This window comes from Equus caballus, chromosome 6 (genome assembly GCF_041296265.1).
Source record: "Equus caballus isolate H_3958 breed thoroughbred chromosome 6, TB-T2T, whole genome shotgun sequence".
Lineage (NCBI taxonomy): Eukaryota > Metazoa > Chordata > Mammalia > Perissodactyla > Equidae > Equus > Equus caballus.
The window spans coordinates 12,778,751-12,799,049 of record NC_091689.1 but is presented as its reverse complement, the minus strand read 5'-3'; the positions used below and the strand labels follow the sequence as shown (position 1 = coordinate 12,799,049).

At 41.4% G+C, this 20,299-nt stretch overlaps 3 protein-coding genes and 1 long non-coding RNA gene across 7 annotated transcripts in view; 2 read left to right on the top strand and 2 right to left on the bottom strand.

Moving 5' to 3' along the window:
• SERPINE2 (serpin family E member 2) overlaps nt 1-4,671 on the top strand; it is a 58,405-nt gene extending 53,734 nt beyond the window's left edge. Inside the window, 3 exon segments of one of the 2 annotated variants that reach the window (NM_001434486.1) lie at nt 455-541; nt 2,956-3,039; nt 4,019-4,671. In NM_001434486.1, the coding sequence (NP_001421415.1) occupies nt 455-541; nt 2,956-3,039; nt 4,019-4,056 (209 nt within the window). In that variant the 3' untranslated portion in view covers nt 4,057-4,671. 2 annotated transcript variants of the gene reach the window in all.
• Nucleotides 1,399-7,053, bottom strand: LOC138924738 (uncharacterized). The gene is made up of 2 exons (XR_011439849.1): nt 5,430-7,053; nt 1,399-3,071 (listed from the first exon to the last, which is right to left on the bottom strand). It is a non-coding gene; the product is annotated as an uncharacterized lncRNA (long non-coding RNA).
• A 2,581-nt stretch (nt 7,054-9,634) lies between these two features.
• On the bottom strand, nt 9,635-19,238 carry MRPL44 (mitochondrial ribosomal protein L44). 2 transcript variants are annotated; one of them, XR_011439452.1, is made up of 5 exons: nt 19,048-19,226; nt 16,903-17,371; nt 13,356-13,534; nt 12,249-12,559; nt 9,635-11,513 (listed from the first exon to the last, which is right to left on the bottom strand). XR_011439452.1 is itself a non-coding variant. In NM_001434485.1 (4 exon segments), coding segments are annotated over 4 exon segments (999 nt in total). In that variant the 5' UTR covers nt 19,227-19,238; the 3' UTR covers nt 12,020-12,387.
• The window catches only part of WDFY1 (WD repeat and FYVE domain containing 1), a 60,220-nt gene continuing 58,876 nt past the window's right edge, over nt 18,956-20,299 (top strand). Inside the window, exon 1 of one of the 2 annotated variants that reach the window (XM_070269213.1) lies at nt 18,956-19,420. The gene's annotated coding sequence lies outside the window, so the exon portion shown is untranslated. The remainder of the gene's footprint in view (nt 19,421-20,299) is intronic. The other variant, XM_070269214.1, reaches the window with a different exon arrangement.

The window sequence follows — 20,299 nt, the reverse complement described above, 5'->3', positions numbered from 1 at the left end:
TGATTTGAGGGCAGATTTCTTAACACTCGGGGCCTCAGTTTCTCCATCTGTAAATGCCATCTGAAATCCTTTCGCGACCTGACATTTTGTAACTGAGAAATAGTATTGTTGGCTTGCTGCTTCTGGAAAACTAGTCTTCCTTTTTAAAGCTCTGCTCTTTTTATATTCTTTTAAATAAAATTCTTAGTGATCAGAGTTGAAATGATAGAGGCACTAACATATGGGGTCTGGGACTCCCTCCTCTGAAGTGACATCACCGTTCACTTAGCAGAGGGTGAAATTCACAGCAGGTGACAGTCATCCTACAGCCTTCAATCATGGGACCATAAGAGGTCGCTTCTCCTAACACCTTTTAAGAATTGGAATTTGCCGTGGCTTTGAGGTTACTTCTGCAACCAAACATGTAGCTGGCCTATCAAACAAATGCTGTTTCTGTTTTGTTTTCTGGAAACAGGATCAGAAAACCTTCATGTTTCTCACATCTTGCAAAAAGCAAAAATTGAAGTCAGTGAAGATGGAACCAAAGCTTCAGCAGCAACAAGTAAGCCCTGGGTCACACGGCAGGGCTGGCTCTGGTGTAGGGGAGCAAGCATGTTCTGGTTCATTCACCAAGTGAGCAAATACATAGTGAGCCCTATTTCCAGCCAGGCCCTGTGAAGTCTACCCTTGGGAGACAGTGGTGAATTTAGACAGACTGAGGACCTGTGTCCTCAAAGCTCAGAGTCCGTTTCATTAAGGAATGCACTTCAGTGAGAAATTCCTCTAGGACAGAAGTCAGCAAACTTTTTCTGTAAAGAGCCAGATAGTATATATTTTCTACTTTGTAGGCCATGAAGTGTCCATCGCAGCTTCTCAATTCTCCTGCTGTAGCGTGAAAGCAGCATAGGCAGTACAAGCAAATGGGTGTGTTCCAATGAAACTTTACTTGTAGAAATAGGATCTGACCCCTCAGTCTTGGCCTGAGGATGGCAGTTTGCTGACCCCTGTTCTTGGGAGGATAAAGCACATTCTGGCTTCTTATTGGCAGAAAAGACCAGTCTTTAGATTGAAACATACAATAAATGCATAAGATAGGAAAATAGCCAGTCAGGTCTATCTAGAATAAAGTGAAGGATTAGCAACTATAAAATGACTGCAGGATTGCCATGCCACCTTCCTTAATAATTGGTACGTCTGCTTTCTCCTCGGTGGCTTATACGATGAAGGGGAAAATAGAACAATCTTAGACTGATTTTTTTTTTTACCCCTTAATTATCCATATGAGATTGGATGAATAGATATGGCTAAACTCTGTGAACTCATAAAGTGAATATTTTAGCTACCCTTGTAACTGGGTCAAATATTTCTGGTCATTAAAAGGTACCATTTATACTCTCAACAGACACTTTATTGCCTCTCTAAAATAAACATTTAATTTTTATTCCTTTAAAATGGCATTTAAAACAAAGATCTAGAATAAGAGGGCTTGGAATTTTTTTTTAATGCTTTTTGTCTTTTCTAGGTAATTATTCGTGACATCTAAATTTTGCCAAAGTTATTGACCAATTTTGCTAACTAGTATAGCTGTCGGGACTGGCTAGATCATTTGCAGGGCCCTCTGTAAAATGAAGATATGGAGCCCCTATTCAAAACTTATTAAGAGTTTCAAGACAGCAACAGCAGAGCGCTAAACCAACTGTAGGGCCCTTGGGACTGTGGGGCCCTGAGTGACTGCCCAGGACACATGCCCAGGAAGCCAGCCCTGCTGGGTTAGTCTGCTGGGGCTGCCATTACAAGGTACCACAGGCTGGGTGGCTTAAGCAACAGGAATTTATTTCTCACAGTTCTGGAGGCTGGAAGTCCAAGTTCAAGGGTTTGGCAGGTTTGGCTTCTCCTGAGGCCTCTCTCCTTGGCTGGCAGATGGCCGTCTTCTCACTGTGTCCTCACATGGCCTTCTCTCTGTGAGCGCACATCCCTGCTGTCTCCTCTCTTCTTCAAAGGACACCAGTTCTATTGCATTAGGACCCTGCCTGCATGACCTCATTTAAACTGAAATCGCTCCTTAAAGCTTTATGTCCAAATGTACTCACACCGGGGGTTAGGGCTTCTACGCATCTGGATGGTGTACAGTTCAGTCCATAACCCCTGCCAACTATTGATTTCTTTTTAACAACCTTGGATTGGTTGAGTGGTTTACCCCAGCATGGCTGCAGGTGTTTCCTTTGTAACATCAAGCCTAAGTCGTTATTGCTCTCTCGGGGTTTGAGCAAGCAGCCTGGGCCATTGCAGCAAGCATGGGGCACTTATGCCTGACACCTGCCCTCCTGCATGGCCTTCTCATGGGTTTGTTAAGTCAAAGCACTTTTGGGAAGCAGGGCAGAGTACGTATGTCTAAGACCAAGAGCCTAAAGAAGTTTGCTTTCTAAGTCCAGTGTCTACACCAGATGAGTTGAACAGCAACATAAGGTAGTTGGTCCCAAATGAGTGGTCTACACTGCCAGTGCAAAGAAAATCTAGATGATGCGCCAAAGGAGAAGCCACAGACAAAATGGCTGAGAAGTGAGCTGGGCCTTGATGTCCAGAGGGATTTGGATGGGCTAAAAGGCCCAGGGACCCTTCCTCAGCTAGGTGGATGGTATGAATGAAAAACAGCTAGTAAGAAAAGTGACGATGCATTGGGTGTTTATTAAGTGGCAAATATCGTTCTGAGATTGTAAGAGCTTTTATGTCACTTAATCCTCGTAAAAACCCTACGAGGAGTAAGCGCACTGATTACAGAAGCTGGTGCTTGTACAGACTAAATGAGACAGTAAATGTAAATGGCCTGGCCTGTGGTAGATGTTCAGTGAATGGTGACCACTGGACCTGGCATAACATGGCCAGCCTACGGGACAGGAACTAAGTGTGTCCAGCATCAAAGATCCAACCAGTCAGCTGCCTTGCTGGCCTCAACGCATTCTCCTTTTCTCCCCATAGCTGCCATTTTAATCGCACGGTCGTCGCCTCCCTGGTTTATAGTAGACAGACCTTTTCTCTTTTTCATCCGACATAATCCGACGGGTAAGTGAGTCTCTTCTTTGACTGTTCAGTAGCTGTTAGAGTTCAGAAAGGTATATGGCAATCATAGTTAGACCCAACAGTGCTGTTCTTAATTCGTTTCCCTTGTGTCAACAATTGCAAACACTTTGAATAATATGAGCACCCACCTTGAAGAGAGGAAATTCAAGGCTGTGTTTACAAACTATGTTGGGGAATCTTTTAAACTCCAACAGGATTTTAGGTTTGTTTTGTTTTGTTTTTTTAACTTACGGAGAGCTCTGCAACGCTTTGGGGGCACTGTTGACATCTTTTTTTTTTAATAAATGCTGTAGTTAAATTTTGCAGGAGGTAACCTGTCTTCAACCTTCGTAAGCCCGCTCTATTGCTATGCCCTGAGAATTGTTCATTCAGTGGCTCTTGCTCTGTGAGTCATGGGTTCAAACTTGGATCTGTCCCTTAGCTTCATCTTTAAGGCTAACAATTGTTTCTATCACTTAGTACAATCATGAGGATAAATAAGATTGTCTTTGTGGAGGGGTTGCTTCATGTTGTAAGAAAGTAGAAACTAATAAATTTTAGCTTTTACTCTTTTTTGAATCAATGATATAAGATAACTCCTTATCCTTTGGTCTCACTGCATCTTTAATATCATAATAAGTGTGCTCCCCAGCAGAACAGTCCAACATGGGAGCCTCTAGCCACACGTGGCTATTTAACTTTAACTTTTTAATTAATTAAAATGAAGTATAATTAAAAATTCAATTTCTCAGTCATACTAGCCACGTTTCAAAGGCTCAGTAGCCACATGTGACTAGTGGCTGCCATGTTGGACAATGAAGATGTGGACCATTTCTGTCATTGCAGGAAGTTCTATTGGATAGCACTGCCTGGGAGCATTACGTTAAACAGAGCCTAGAGACCTTCCCCTAAGTATACGTTCCATCTTATTTTAAGGACTGTTTTTTAGAGACTTATGCATTGTTTCCTTTTAATCTTGTAGGTGCTGTCTTATTCATGGGGCAGATAAACAAACCCTGAAGAGAATGCAAAAGAAACCATGCAAAGCAAAGGCGACTTTGCTATGAAGATCCTTTCCTACATCTTTCATAGTTCTGTTAAATATTTTTGTACATTACTTTCTTTTTCAAAACTAGTTCTTAGGAACAGAGACTCAACGATGCAAGCATTTCTGTAACGGGATGTATTCAAGGAAAAAAAGGGCAGGATGGCTGGAACACTGTACTGAGAAATGAATGGAAAGGCTTCGAAGTGTCTAAAAGATTCTTTAAACTACTGAGTGGTCACCTAGGTTAACAACCCTCTTGAGTATTTACTGTCCAGTTCAGGATTTTCGTTCTGTTTTGTTTATATGTGTGGCTTTTCAGAAGAAATTTAATCAATGTGATAAAAAAAAAAAGACATTTTATGGTAGCTTTTACTTTTTTATGAGAAAAGTATTATTGGCCTTTTAAATTTTTTTTTTGTCCCAAAAAAGACTACTATCCAAAGTCTCGATAGTAAGCATTATTTTGGGGGTAGAAATAGAAAAATCTCTAGCCTCTTTGTGTGTTTTTGTTGTTGTTGTTGTTGTTTTATATAATGCATGTATTCACTAAAATAAAGTTTGAAAAACTAATGTCTTGCTAGACAAGGTTTGCTGTTGTGCAGTGTGCCTGTCACTACTGGTCTGTACTCTTTGGATTTGCATTTTTGTATTTTGTACAAAGTAAAAATAAAGTGTTATGAGTAGTAAAAAAAAAAAAAAAAAAAAAACCACAAAACCTCTTCTCTGCTATTTGAAAATACAACAAAAGAAATGGAGCCTTTTTAAAGTCCTTCAGCCTCTTGCAATAAACCGTTGCACTAGGGTAAACAGCAGAACATCCAGACCCCTGGCCTTTTCCTCCGCTTTTCCTCTGAACCTGCAAACATCAGTCCGTTTCAACACTTGTCCAGGGGCAGAGCCCCTCAGAGGAGGAACTCTCGAGAAATCTTGCCTCTAATCAATGTCACCTCTAATCTCAGCTGCACTCCCACAAACGAGGGCCGAGTATTCTCAGCAAAGGTGGGGATTTGTAGCAAGTGCAGAAAGAAGTCGGGTTGGGTCCTAATAGACTTTGGAAATCTGAGTGAACAGTGGATGTTTCATTTTTGTGATAGGCTGGAGTGTTTATTTTTTGAAATAAGATTTTTTATCTTTTGGTTTTGGATAACTCATCACAATTCTAATGTTAGCATTTTTGATCTGCCTGGGGTTTTTCCCCAGTAATTTCCTAAAGATTTGGTTAGTTTCACCTAAATCAGAATGGTTTAAAACATTTTTTATCAAAACTTAAAAAAAATTTGTTCTAATCCATGAGCTCCACTTCTCTCCCCCTTTTTTTTCTCTCCGAAGCCCCCCCAGTACATACTTGTAGGTCCTTCTAGTTCTTCTCTGTGAGACGCCGCCTCAGCATGGCTTGATGAGTGGTGCTAGGTCCACGCCCAGGATCTGAACTGGTGAACCCGTCTGCCTAAGTGGAGCGCACGAACTTAACCACTCAGACACGGCGCTGGCCCCTCTACTGTCACTCTTGAATGAAACATTAAAACCTCACATTGAACACTCCACCAATTTGCCATTTATGATCCCTATTTGTCAAGTGGGCTGAGCCTTGCTGTTTTTGACTATTTAACAATGGATACTGTGGTTAACCAAGAAAGAAAGGAGAAGGGGAGACTCATGCCCTTATTTAAGAGTAAATGCCAAAAAATTATTTTGAAGGGTTACCTCAGGCCACTCGTACTCTAGCAAACATCCTGGTATAGTTATTAATGCCTTTTAGAGCCAGTTTTACTGGTTCTCCAGTTTTCTGATCCCATTCAGTTATATTATTTTGAATAGTTTAAAATAGGAATAGTGTTACCAGTAATCTGAGAATATGCACTCCATTCATTCATTCATTCATTCAAGTCCCTACTGGGTACCAAATACTAGGGGTCACAGTGATAAATATGTCCTTTCCCTGAGTAAGTTAATTTTGAAGGAGAGAATCCTAGCACAGCAAAGTGTCTAACTATTGCAAGTGTGTTCACAAGATATGGAAGTAGAACCAAGTAGGCTTTAGTTCGAGAGGAGATTCAAATGGCTGCAGGCCTGAGACTAGATCCCTGGGCTCTTGACTCCAGCACATATCAGTCCAGAAAGGACCAGAAGAGTTTGCCTTTCTAATATTGCCTAATAGAATAACCCTATTGTATGATTCAGATAGGCTACTCCCCTATAATATAAATTGGTCACATTTTATTGGGCACATTAAACTTTGATGTATCTGGTCCCATTTCTTAATGCCTCTTCAATATATTAGATAGTAAAATTTCAAATACATGATAAAAAGAATTTGGAAATGTCGAAAAATCATATCAAGGTTCCCAGACTATGGACCCTCTATTTTTCACTTGACCCTTCCAGTTTGCTATCTTTAGCCCATCCTCAGCAGTCAATACCTAGATTCTCACCCTAGCTGACTTTTAGAACCTGTTTGTAGTCTCTGGACTGGGGGAAATAGTTCCTCTCAAATTATTTTTTTTTGAGGAAGATTAGCCCTGAGCTAACTACTGCCAATCCTCTTTTTGCTGAGGAAGACTGGCCCTGAGCTAACATCCATGCCCATCTTCCTCTACTTTATATGTGGGACACCTACCACAGCATGACTTTTGCCATGTCCACACCTGGGATCTGAACCAGTGAACCCTGGGCTGCCGAAAAGTGGAACGTGCGAACGTAACCACTGCGCCGGCCCCTCAAATTATTATTTTTATACAATTCAACTTTTATCATTTGATACACGTCAGTAGGCCTTAACTTCAAAAAGATAAAATTTATGGAAACTCCTTTACTTGAGGTAGACTGGAATAAATTTAAGATATGGAGATCACCACCAAAATTACAGACCTGTGGTAAAAGATCGTGTTTGCTGTGATAGTGTGATTTATAATAAATACATATTTGGTCTTCATCCCAGTTTCAGGCACAGAACTCCCAAAACCCTTGGAATTTCCTAAGTGAAGAGAACGGTAAATGTGTCTTTCGTTATGTTAATAAGGTGAGTTTTGGAACCACCCCCCCACCAAGGATGGGGGCTGGTCCACAGGAGAACCAACCATGCGGTTAGAGGGTTGGAACTTTCAGTCCCATCCTCCTGACCTCTGGGGAGGGGAGAGGGGCTGAAAGTTGAATCAATGGCCAATGATTTAATCAAGCCTGCATATGTAATGAAGCCCCCCCTCCCCGCCCCCCCCCCAACCCCCGTAAAAACTCCAAAAGGACAGGGTTTCGAGAGCTGGGTTGGTGAATAAGGGCAGACGTGGGGAGTGTGGTGTGCTGCGAAAGGACACAGAAGCTTCATGTCCTTTCCTCAGACCTTGCCCTGTGCATCTCTTCCATCTGGCTGTTCCCAAGTTATATCCTTTTATAATAAACCAGTGATCTAGTAAGATGTTTCTGAGTTCTGTGAGCTGCTCTAGCAAATTAACTGAACTCAAGGATGGGAGTTGTGGGCATCTCTGGTTCATAGCCAGTTGGTCAGCAGCATAAACCACCAACTGGATTTGGGATTGGCAGTCTTGTGGGCCTGAGCCCTCCTCAGCATCAGAATTGGGTTGAATTGTAGGACACCCATCTGGTATCCAAGAATTGGTGGTGTGAGGAAAAAAACCCACATGTTGGAACAGGGTGTCAGAATCTTTATTTGCTATGTAGACATGTGTGAACCAACAATTTATCATATAGATTAGATGTCACACTGAGTTTAGACAGGAGACAGGCTGCAAGTTTTGTAAACTAAATGGTAGACCAATGGAAACACTGAGGCCAAGAACAAGTAGTCACTCTTTTGACACTTAATGAGATGAGGACTTTGAATTCTGTCTGAGACACAATGCAAAAAAAGAGTAGGCACTGACCCAAATAAGGTGAAAACTCTTTGTCTTATTGGCCTTTGAGTCTTTTGATGACAGGTGACCTGAAAAAAATGCCAATCATAAGAGAACTTTACAAAGACACAAGGAAGTGGCTGTTGTACCATAAGTCTTTGTTTTTCTGATAATGAAAAGCTGAATGCCACATGAGCCCCATATTAAGGGGTCTAAGAACCCGCAAGAGGCAGGGGAGGGATTTGCTGTGAGCCAGGAGAGGAGCAAGCGCCACTTGAGGACTGATCAGTGGTGACTGCCGGGAGAGGCGAGCCAGAGAAGCTGGTGGATGGATGACTTCTATGTCCTTGGTCTCCTGTGAATGCTGAACGACACTGTGTCCTACCGAGAGTCCACTTCGGGCGGCCAGAGTGGAAGACACCACTGGCTCTAACACGCCATTTCTCTTGAGATTCCCCAAACTGCCCTTGACCCCTCTCCCAAATCTTGAAGAAAAAGGGATGCTGATATTGTGATTTATAGGAGAAATGTGCTAAATGAGAAATCAGTTTTACATGATAGTCAAGTACATTAGTCTCTGCAGATTAAATGATTGAATATGAGGTAGCAAGGTGGCAGTGAGTTTTAAATTTCTTAGTGCTATGCCTCCTTCATCTGAAGTTTGGTAGTTTACCAGCTACCAAAGGTAAAGAGAAGGTGGAAGGCCTTTGTGCCTGTCCTTTCCAGACAATGATCCCAGGACCCAGAACTGAGTGCCAGTGACAGGCTGTCAGGAGCCCCATGGGCATCACTGTCGTCAGTTAATCTGAGGATGGTCAGCTGGTTTTTGACTGTATTTGTCTTATTAACTGTATCGTCTCCTGGCCCTTACGGACATGTTGTCTTGCCGTGGAGACGCTGTATCAGTAACTTCTGTAGAGGGAGTGTCATTGGACAGTCAGGCAAACCCTTCCTCCTCTGCCTAGAAACATCCTTCTCTAGCTGTCAATGACCTCCTTATTCATCTCTCCTGCAAAACTCATTAGAACTCATTAATTCATTTTGCAAATTAATGTACAACAGATGTGGTAAAAAGGTATTCTGCGAATAATCAAATAATGGAGTTCTTCCTCAGTTGAAGGGGGAAGTAGTTAATGTTTTTAATTTTCTCAATTCTTTCTCAGAAATATTTCTTAAAACTCTTACTCTTCTGTCGTTAGTGAGCACTAACAAACACTATCGATGACCATGAACAATGAGTGTTAGTGGAAAGCAGACACCACCGCCGCCGAAACGGCCTGCTTTTTTCAGGAGCACGTGTGCTTGTGGTTATGACTTAACTGAATGAGTTTTCTCCTGGAATAATTGTTCTTAGTTTGCAAGCTGGGATTTCATCAGCATTCTTGGTGTTCTACAAAGAGAACCACAGCTGTCTAGCGCTGATAGCCAACCAACGTTGTGAGCCATGTGGCTCCAGGTCCTGGGGCACAACGATGGCGGGCTTTACAAAGTGAGGTTTAGGGTGCAGACATGGGCGGCATGCTGCCAGCTGGGCATCCCTCAGCTGGGGAATGTCGTGAGCTGAGCCCCCACTGTGAGACTATCCACATCTGGTTTTACGACGTGTCAAGGTGGACACTAAGATTCCCTTGCCTCTGCAGTGCATTTTCTCCCGTCACAGAGAGAAACAGGAGGAAAAGATAGCAAGAAGGAGCCAAAGAAATGTCTTTTAAAAGTTTTATCTATGTCAGCCCCGCAATTTTCCCTCTTTCCAGTAAATACAAAAGAGCTCGAACATCCATTCCTTGGCATCAGGAGAGAGGGTAAGCTATATTCTGCAGACATATTCAAAGACTATCAGAGCTGTAAGGGTCCCAGAAAAGTCATGTTTCACTGAGAGCATATGCCCCGTATATAATCTTTCCTGTATAGGGAGAAAGCACAGTGCTCCCCGTAATGGCACTCTGCCTGCCACTTAACAGTGAAGCGGGATTAGAGCACCACCCTGTGGTCAACACTTAGACCATGCTGAACACACAGCCCCTCGGAGCTGCTAGTTATAGTTCACTTTTTCATGACCACATAAAACATTTTGAAAATATTCCCTATTTTATATGCATAAAATAAAAACACAGTATGAACTAAAAAGAATAAGGCTTACGTAATTAAGTCTTCAGACATTAATCTTACATTTTTGGCTGGGGATATTTTTTTTTTGGTGCAATTAGACTTTGGGCTCAGGAAACTAGAGTGGGACAAGGTGGGAAAGGGGGTCAGAATTTCAAAGTAAACGACGTTACTTTCTGTGGTGCCAAGTTCAAGCATTGGTGCTTTTATATCCCATCAAATTCCTATGGTCATAACAACTGTCTTCTCAACATATGGAACTGCGAAAGTATGTTAATAATTCGTTTCCTGCATTCCAGCCCATCATATTTTAATGGATGATTTTAAAAAGTACAACTTAATTTCGGTTCAAACACGACTTCACCTAGAAACGTGTTGAAATCATATTCTTTTTAAGGGATTTGGATCCCTTTACTTGCAAAGTAGTTTTTATGAACTAGAGCTAGATTTGTTCCATATGTAAATCTAAAAGCATTCAAGGTTTACAAGCTTGAAAACCTAAGGGTGAGCACAGCTGCCCTCCAAACTTGTAGGTTAAGGTCCTGTAAACTGCCCTGAACAGGAGAAATCTGGGATCACAATATCAGCACTACTTACGGGGAAAAATAGGATTACTGAGTTTGCAACTGAATTCTCTAAAGAGCTTTTGAAAAAACGCTCAGCTAAAATAAAATACTTTGGCTAGAATCCGACACTTTGCTGGATGAGTAAGTAGGTGAACACCACTTACTATCTTTTGCTTCCCAGAAACTTTCCATCTCTTTTCTCCTATGCGGTCAATGAGATGCTTATCAAATCTTGTTGACTTGTGGATGATACACTAAGTGTGGTATTTTACCACTGGGTTTGGTCCTCCATCCCTGTGTTCAATTACTAGGAGTTGGAGGTTAACTCTCAGAAGAAAGGTGAAATAATTTACATTTAACTATCAATTCAGTCAACTGGGTAGTTCTCAAACCTTCCCCTCCAGTGTCTGCATTAGCTGTGACAGCTGTAAGATCCCTCACCTATGAAGTTAAGACCCACTTTCCTAACCTATCTCAGGAGAGGAGTTTCAAAGGTCCTTCATCTTCCTTTATAAAAAGATTTCATGGCAAAAGTGCTGTCAGTTTAAAAATTTTACCTCTTTTCTATTCTCAACTCCCAAGTCCCACTTTTCTTGTCAACCCCTGGGAGTCTGACTACTGGTGGACTGAAACTAAAAATTATGACTGTTGCCAAAAAGTTAAAAAGAAATCAGGGGGCTAGCCAGGTGGCACAGTGGTTAAGTTCACACGCTCTGCTTCAGTGGCCCGGGCTTAGCAGGTTCAGATCTCAGATGCAGACCTACACCACTCATTGAGCCATGCTGTGGCAGCATCCCACATACAAAACAGATGAAGACTGCCACAGATGTTATTAGCTCAGGCACAAACTTCCTCAAGCAAAAAGAGGAAGACTGGCAACAGACGTTGGCTCAGGGCCAATCTTCTTCACTAAAAAAGAAAGAAAGAAAGAAATCAAAGCGAATTTGCAGTGGGAGGATTATTGAATTGAACTCTAAGGATTAAGGAACCAGAAGGACACTCTCTTAAGATTTGTCCTCTACTGAATTAAATGTGTTACAGCAAAACACTCAGAGCAGTGCTTGGTACATAGTATCTATGCTTATGATTACAGAATATTAAGTTGATAAATACATAGTTTTTCCATTAGCATCAACAATTTAGGCTGCTTTTTTAATGTTTTCTTCTAAAAGCATAAAACTTACCTTTACTGTCATTTATTTGTTTTACGGAAACTGAATAACTATGAAATGAGTTAGTATACAGAATTTTAAACCTAGACAGAATGTAGAGATCATGTAAATACCTAATTGTTACAATCTGCATCTTACATTTCTAAAGGTTAAGAGTTATAACGTTACTATTTTAGATAAAATTATATTAAAAAGGCAAAAATTCACTAATCTGGATATATCCAATTAAACTATAACGAAATATTTAGAGAAAGAGTAACTTTTTTTATTGGTATTACAGCAAAGTTCATAAAACATACAAATTATGGTACCTGAAAGCCAGAAGGGAATAAAATACACCTAACTGTACAAGTTATACACAATAATAAAATCAGAGACTTTAGGAAAAGTTCATTGGAAAAACATCAAAAAAGACTTTTGATAAAACAAAAATAGCTAAAAAGAAAAAAAAAGTGATCTGATGGATACTTACTTAATTTTAGGAACTCGGAACTCAGTATGAGGAATTAGACATATTTCTTTACAATTTGAAAAATGTCCAGCTTTGAACATCTCTGACACTTGTCTCATTGTCCTGCTCACAAATTTCAGGCTGCCACGTCTTTGGCTGGTTAGCTGGCAGCGGCAGCCTTTCCAGCTCTCACACCCTCTTTGGGCTTGGAATAGTCCCAGGGCCGTCTATTCTCAGCGAACCCATAGAGTTTCCGAAGCGCCACGCGAGCAGCTTCTTCTTCCGCAACCAGCACTGTCTCCCCAGGGCCTTCTGCAATCAACTTTTTATCACTGGAAAAAACAAGAGCAGTCTGCAATCACATGGTGCATCACAAAACACAGTCCACAAACCCGTTTTATCTTCTAAATCTTATTTTGGCAATAATATTCACACCAGAAGTAACAGAAATACTGTACCATTTTTTCCTTCCTACCAGCAGTAGATGAACCACTGATAAAGGATGTGTTTAAGGTTTGCCAATCTGATAAACAAAAGCATATCTCATGGTTGTAGTTTGCACTTCAATTAAAATTAAAGTTGAAACTTTTTACAACACTATCCATTTTCTCCTTTGAGATGTCTTCCACTGCTCATAGACCTATAAAGTCCTACAGCATATAAAGATTAGAAAAATATTTACCTAAATTTTAATCTAGTTATCTGAGATACTCACTGTGTACATTTACCACTTCAATCCACCTGAAATCAATATACATTTTGATAGACAACTAAACCCTTTCTTTTCCAGCTCTACGGTCAGTTGAACCAATACAAGTGTGCATTAGGGTTAAAATCTGTAACACTTACAGATCAAAACTTTTATTTTTCTACAGAAATATTTAGATTAACATATACTTCATGAAATTCTACAGTGAATAGCTGGTTAACAAAAGCTGCTATTAGCAAACCATAGACTACTTACCTTCCCCTAAGAATGATGAGTAGGGAAGGACAGAGTAAATACATAATCGTGGGAATGAGATTTTTAAAAATCTTAATGCAATCAGAGGTTGTATAGGATTGTGAAAAGTCAGTTTTTAAGGCTTCTAATCAATGTTGTGAAGTTAAGATTAAAATTTTACTAACCAATATAAGCCAACAAAATACAAAGGCAAAGCTGTGGTGCTCCCAGACTGCCTCGTTAGCCGAGATTCAGGAGCTGGAATATTCCTTTTCTTCAGTTCTTCTACCAGCAGCCCCATGGGATTTATTATCTTCCAAATCTCAAAGAGTTCTTTTCCAGTCATTTGAGTAATTAAGAAGTCCTGCATATGAAAATACAATTTATACATTTAAATTAGTATAAAGAAAGTAAGGACCAGAATTCAAAGTACACTTTTAACCAAAATTAAAAACTTAATGGGAAATGAAAGACATAATGTATTATTCTTTTTCATTCCCATATAGTTTTTTCATAAAACTTTTATTAAAAAAAAAATCATAGTTGAAGGTGAAATCCAATCTCATAATTTAGAAATATATTCTTATGAGTAAGAAAAATATCTTTAAAATGAGGTGACAGTGAATAAACCGTAATAACTTCTGGCAGAAACTCTTGTAAAAAGACACTAAGGACCTCTAGATAATGCTACTTCATTGACTAAATTCATGATTTAAAAAGATCTTTTAAATAATTTCATATTAACTGCCTTTTAAAACTGTTCATGACTTGATAAGACTTTCAACTTATAAGACTGAGAAAACTGAGAAATAAATTATGAACATCCAAAGCAGAAAAGAATTCATTTTGCCAGTAAAAAAAATTACGTTGTACAGAGAATATGGGAAGAAACACTAATTTTTACAACAGCATATTGCAATTACTCACGTTAAAAAATACAGTATACAATAACAGGATGGGCAAATGGGAGCAGGAGGGGAGAAATTAAAAAAGCAAAGATCCCTTAGTTCACGAAACAGGGTCAATTTCATTACAAGACTTCCCCAAGTAGCGGAAGTCTACTTCAGCTTCGTTAATAACAAGCTTTTATAAGTCCATTCTCAGGTGGGGATTTTGAATTTTTTAATGTATAGAGATAGAGATGCCTTATGAGACAAAGATGGTTATTCACCTATGTATGGATCACTGGATTGTTATTTGCCATACAGAATAACCAATTATAGAGTAAGGAACAACAATTCTAATGCCTAAGATATTAGTAGGAATACAGAAAGAAATCTCAATTTTCTGGGGTGATTACTTATGCCTCGTTCTATTTTTAACTATTGGTTCCTGTTCTTATTAGTTTATTATTAGAACTTTCAGTAGGGTGTGAGTTGAATACTCCAATCTCATCTCCCCAGAAAAGGGAGGCAGTAGGAAGAAATGTTTCTAAAATACACATTTGATCATGGAGATTTCCCAGTTGAAACTCCTCCAGCTGCCACTACATTAGGCTTTACAAGACAATCAAATGCATACTCCTTAGCACGGCTACGAAGAGTGCTGCTCAAATTTCCGGCTGCAGGAACATCACCTGGAGAGCTGGGTACAGCAGCTTCCTGAGCCCTACTCCCAGAGACTCCGATTCTGTAGTCTGAAGTGGTGCCTGAATCTGCATTTCTATCAAGTTCTCAGTGATGCTAATACTACTGACCCAAACCACTTTCTAAGGAGCTCCACTTTAAAAGAGCATCCCTACACTGGCTCTTAAAGGTCCACACTCATCTCCCATTTCCCCAGATACAATATGATGTGGCCACACAAAATGACCTGCAGTTCCCCGAAGCACAAGCTTGTCCTCAAGGCTTCTTTCCGGAATGTCTTTTTTAGGAGCAAGCGTCATTTCTGTAGAACATTCCTTAACCCTATTAGAGTTGGTTGACACCTCTGCTGACTTCCCTCTGCACCTTTATAATGTCTATGAGAGCACCTCACACACTCCACTCCATCCGCCCATTAGCTGTGAGTAGGACCCTGAAGGCAAAGATCACACCCTATTTAGCTATGGATCCAGTGCTGAGCAGTGCCTGGCACCCAGTAGACAACAAATGTCAAGTGGACAAATGAATGAAATAAGACAGTTCAAACCTGTCAGTTCCAGTATGGGAGATGCAGTAATAGGACATGAAAGCTCCTGACTTAGATATTTGAATGATCTATCTCATATATAATTGGAACTGTCAACAGAGGCACCAAAATATGGTAAACAATTATTTCCAAAAGAGTCTCATGACTACCTTGTGAAAGTTTCAAATAGGTGACCAAAAATTGTTTAGACGCTGCTTCTAAGACTCCACGGAAGTTACAAGGATAAAGAGAATGGAAATCAAGGGAGGACTCTGCTTTAGAAAAAGCTACTTAACTGGGGGGTCAGGGAGAAGGCTTTCCTTTTCACCTCAGGCCCAGAGGGCTTTAAAGCGTCCAGTGGCCTCTGAATCTGGGGCAAGGGATGTACAGTCAACGGGAAGCCAACACGCATTCCTTGCTTAAAGGAAACAGGCCGGCAGAAGCTGCCTGTAGTAGTGGGGTACAAGTCTGCAACTGATGTCAAGGATATAAAAACCCTTGAGAGCTGATGTGGAACTCCAAGAAGGGATGTCACTTTTAAAGGAATCCTATCCAGGAAACTGGAAGCTGAGAATGGAAGGAGTAGCCAAGATCCATGTCAAGGGACATGGCTCGCAGGTTCCAGCAGGGGACAGAGTGCCCAGCAGAATCTGTTTTAAACATCAACCAGGCTCAGAAAGCACTAAACCTGCATACAGCCATCAGGTCAAGTCAAAGCTTCTGCTCTCCCTTCTCCTCATTCCCTGAGCTCCCTCTCCAGAGGGGTCAGGTGACATACCTGCTTCCCAAGGGCAGACACACAGCCCACCGAATACAGGCCCTACCCGGGTTAGGAGGAAGACAGCCTTACCTATGAAGGAAGCCTGAGTGCTCGTTAATACAGGTATCCTTCTCTGTCAAACTATCGACCTCAGTATCAAAACTAAATGAACAAATTCCCACAGCAAGGGATGCTGGTTTAAAGGACCCAACAGTCAAATGTTTGGATGAAGACTGTTTTTGTGACAAAGTGAGTGTGTGACTTTCCATTACATAAGAGTGACCAAAAACTCGTGTTTTCATCCAATGCAGAGGATAAAAATTCGCCCAGTTGACAAATTCTAACAGGACAGGGGAAGACAAGTTATACCAATTATAAAAGTACTTTAATTACCTAAGCTACTGGCTAACAAGGAGTTAGATGTACATCACGGGGACTCAGAAATCCAACATTTTATCACCTGTAAGAGCAGAGCAGCAGCTGGTACTTAAGCACGAAGCTCCCTAACTGCACTGGGCCCTCGAATGTGCCCTCCAGCTTCATTTCTTCACTAAACACCCACCGAGCATCTACCATGGAGGCACTATCTGTGGACCAAAGAACATAAAGCTAAAGACACGGCTCGCAGTCCTTACAAACGCACAACCAGGAATTTAATATTCATCTCTGAGAATGTCCTCAATAAGAGACAACTAGAATCATTAAGACACCATCGACAAAAAATCTTTAGGTCGTTCTCAGATTTTTGCAGGTAGAATTATTCACACATATTCTTCCAAGGTCACATAAGAAATGAATTACCAAAAATTTGCCTTCTGTGCACATCAAGTGCATCCCAGCACGTGTAATTAATAACTACCTACCCTGATGAAGAGTGCAGCCCTCCCGGCGCCACTGCTCTGCAGCAGGGCTCCAACTACTGCAAAGAAAGTCCGCTGTAACACGGTCGGGGGGACGGGAAACTCTGCACTCAGCGTTAACTGCTCCACAGCCAAGTTTCTAGCCACATGACACACCACTTCTTCACCCGTGAGAAAGCCAACAAGACTCTGAACGCCTTCGGTGGGCAAGTCTGGGAACGCCTCTTCAAGAAACTGCGTGAGGCAAGTTTGTGAAAAAGATGACCCTTGTTCAGATAGTTCTCGATTATCTTCAAGATTCAGAAGAACAGCTTCTTTCTCGATTCCAAGTTTTTCACGCTTGGCCTCCTCACTTTTAATGTAGCAGCTATTAACAAATGCAGTTTTGAGAAGATCTAAGGAGAAGGTTTCCTGTAACCGGTGTCCAAATGCTTGTATTTCAGCATGGTAGTCCCAATTGGGCTTCTCTGAACTGAAAATGTAAAACGGAAGACACTAAGAGATGGTGTGGAGAATAACAAGATGTTACTATGATGCAAACATTCTTCATTGTGATACAATTTTAATTATACAGAGGAAATACAGACTTGAGTTTCATTTTAATGCCAGGCTTTGATTTTCAATAAGTTAAAACTCAGATGATTACTTCTGGTTCTTCGCTGCATACACCGCTGGATTAAGTTTCCCTCTGAGCCAACTGCCACATTACAGCTGCTCTTCAACATCAGAGACTAAACCATCATCCTAACTATTAGGTTCCCAATTTCTGCTCTAACCATGGAACTATGCTTTATACCTGAGTATGAAATAAAACATCATTTCACAGGTTCAAGGCATAAACGATAAGTACAGGCATACCCCGGAGATGTTCCAGGTTCAGTTCCAGACCACTGCAATAAGATGAATAATGCGATAAAGCAAGTCACACGGATTTTTGGTTTCCTAGTGCATATGAAAGTTATGTTTACACTCTACTGTAGTCTATTAAGTGTGCCACAGCATTATGTCTAAAAAAATAATGTATATGCCTTAATTTCAAAATAGTTTATTGCTAAAAACTGCTAACAATCATCTGAGCCTTTAGTGAGCGGTAATCTTTTTGCTGGTGGAAGGTCCTGTAAAAAAGACAGCATCTGCGAAACGCAATAAAATGAGGTATGCCTGTACTATATTTATCGTGTATTTTATCGATGTAAGTTTTGAAAACATCCATTTAAATTCACTATTAAATAATCTAGTATCAATATTATAAGTAGGTTAAAAGTTCATAATCATCCCCAAGAATGACTAAAAGGCCTTTTTTAAAGAAAGACAACAAACCCAAAATAAAACTCTCAACTAAAAAAGGTCAGTAAAGTATAAAGATCTGGGTAGTATGTCATAAGACACATATAATCTAAATTACAGATTTTATATATATACACACATACATACACACACACATATATATATAAAAGCCTAGGATGACTCACCTTACAATCAAAGAAATGTGAATTAAGAAAAAATGCTATTTTTTGCCTATTAGGAAAAGAAGTTAATATTCTGTGTTCCAAGAGTATAGGAACATGAACACGTACATTCCCATTGGTAGGTATATAAACTGGATCGTTTTTTTGGGGGGGCAAATATTAGTTACCAAAATTTCATACTAAATTTCCAAAGGAGAAATAACTTCAAAGCAATCACTGTTATTCGCTGTAATAGCAATAATATGGAATTCAAAAATGTACCCATAAATGGAGCCATAGAAGTCTGAGGTGCATCCATTCTGCCACGACTACAGGTCAAAGACACGCTTTCTTCCCTCTCACCCGGACCCAAAGACTGCTCGGGTATTGCAAAATGGGGGCTACAACACCCAAGCCCCCTAAAGGTTACCCTCCGGGTGGCCTCCTTGCTCGCAACTCTCCGTTGATGGGATTCTAAACGGGAGTCCGAGGGGTCGGGGGCTCAACCCGGCGGCAGAAATCCACTTCCTTTACCCCGGGGCCTGCGTCCCCGGCCCACGCGGGTCTATATCGCAAAACTCCCGAGCACGAGCCCAGCGCACATGAGCGACGAGCAGCCCTCGCGCCGCCGTACCGAAGCCATCGGGGAGGCGCTCCGCGTCCCCGACCCAGCCCGACCCCTGCCCGCGGCCGCTCCTACCGGCGCACCGGCGGCGGAGGGCACCGGAGGAGGCGCCACCGCTCTAACTCCTTCTGGAAGCGGAAGGCGGCGCGGAATCCCTTCTTCACTCCCCGAACCGGTGGGGCGAGTGCGGGGGCGGCCGGACTCAGGAGGAGGCGAGGCGCCGGCAGCAGCAACCTCACCAACCCGGACGCCATGGCCGAGGAGAAAGCAATGGAGGGCGGAAGGAAACAAATCGGACCAGTATCGCGGTAACACCTTCCCCCCGGAATTGGGGGTGGAGAGCTGAGAGAGGCCGGGGCGGGGCCAGCACGCGAACGGCGAGGCGGCTGCGGCTGTTCTACTGCGCACGCGCAATAGCTAGTTCTGGCCTGCCTGGGGTTACTCTCCGGTGAGTTTCAGGGACTTCAGGATCCAGACATCTCTGGAAGAAGTTGCCTCACCTGTCAGTTGCTCTCTTGTTCCTTACTTTCTTATTAAAGCAGAACAAAATACCTGTTCCACATTCAGTTTAAAGGAAACCACCTCTTGTCAATATACGTTCAGTCTTAGTGTTCCCGACCATGAATCCAGCCACTATTTATGAGCAAATACTTACCCAACACATCTCCGAAAGCCTTCCTTTCAGGAGCCCCAGACTAAGAGATATTGACTTACCCAAAATTAAGTTTTTTAGTTAAAAACAATCTAACAGCACAAACTTTTTTTAAAGCAGAAAAAAACATCAAAATAGGAACAGTGGAATTCTAAGTCGTGTTTTTTTTCTTTCTCTTATGCTCTTTAGCAATATCATTGTATTGCTTTTCTACCAAACTGTTAATATAATTTTTTAAAAATCTAATATTAGTTCCCAAAAGAAGTCTTATCTGAATTCCCAATTTTGAGTTGTCTGCTGAACATCTAGACTCAGCATCAGTGTCCTCCCAGTTACCCAGATGGAACTCCTACGTCTTCAATTGTTCCTATTTCTACAAACATCCTCTTTTGTCCAGCTGCCGAGTCCTTTTTCTATTTATTTCCACAGCAGCTACCCGATGGCTATCCTTACCTCTCTCCCAGGTTATGATAGACGACCTCCAAACGAGTCTCATGCTTTCCTCCCTTCCCTGGACACAGCTCACCTCCATTCATCTCCCTGAAACACTGACCAAAGCACATTACTACTTAGCTCAAGATTCTCCAATGCCAGGACCTTACAAAGCTCCTCTTCACCAAACTTTAGTCAGGCTCCTCTCAGCCCTCTTCTCAACTAGACTTCAATCTTAGGCTT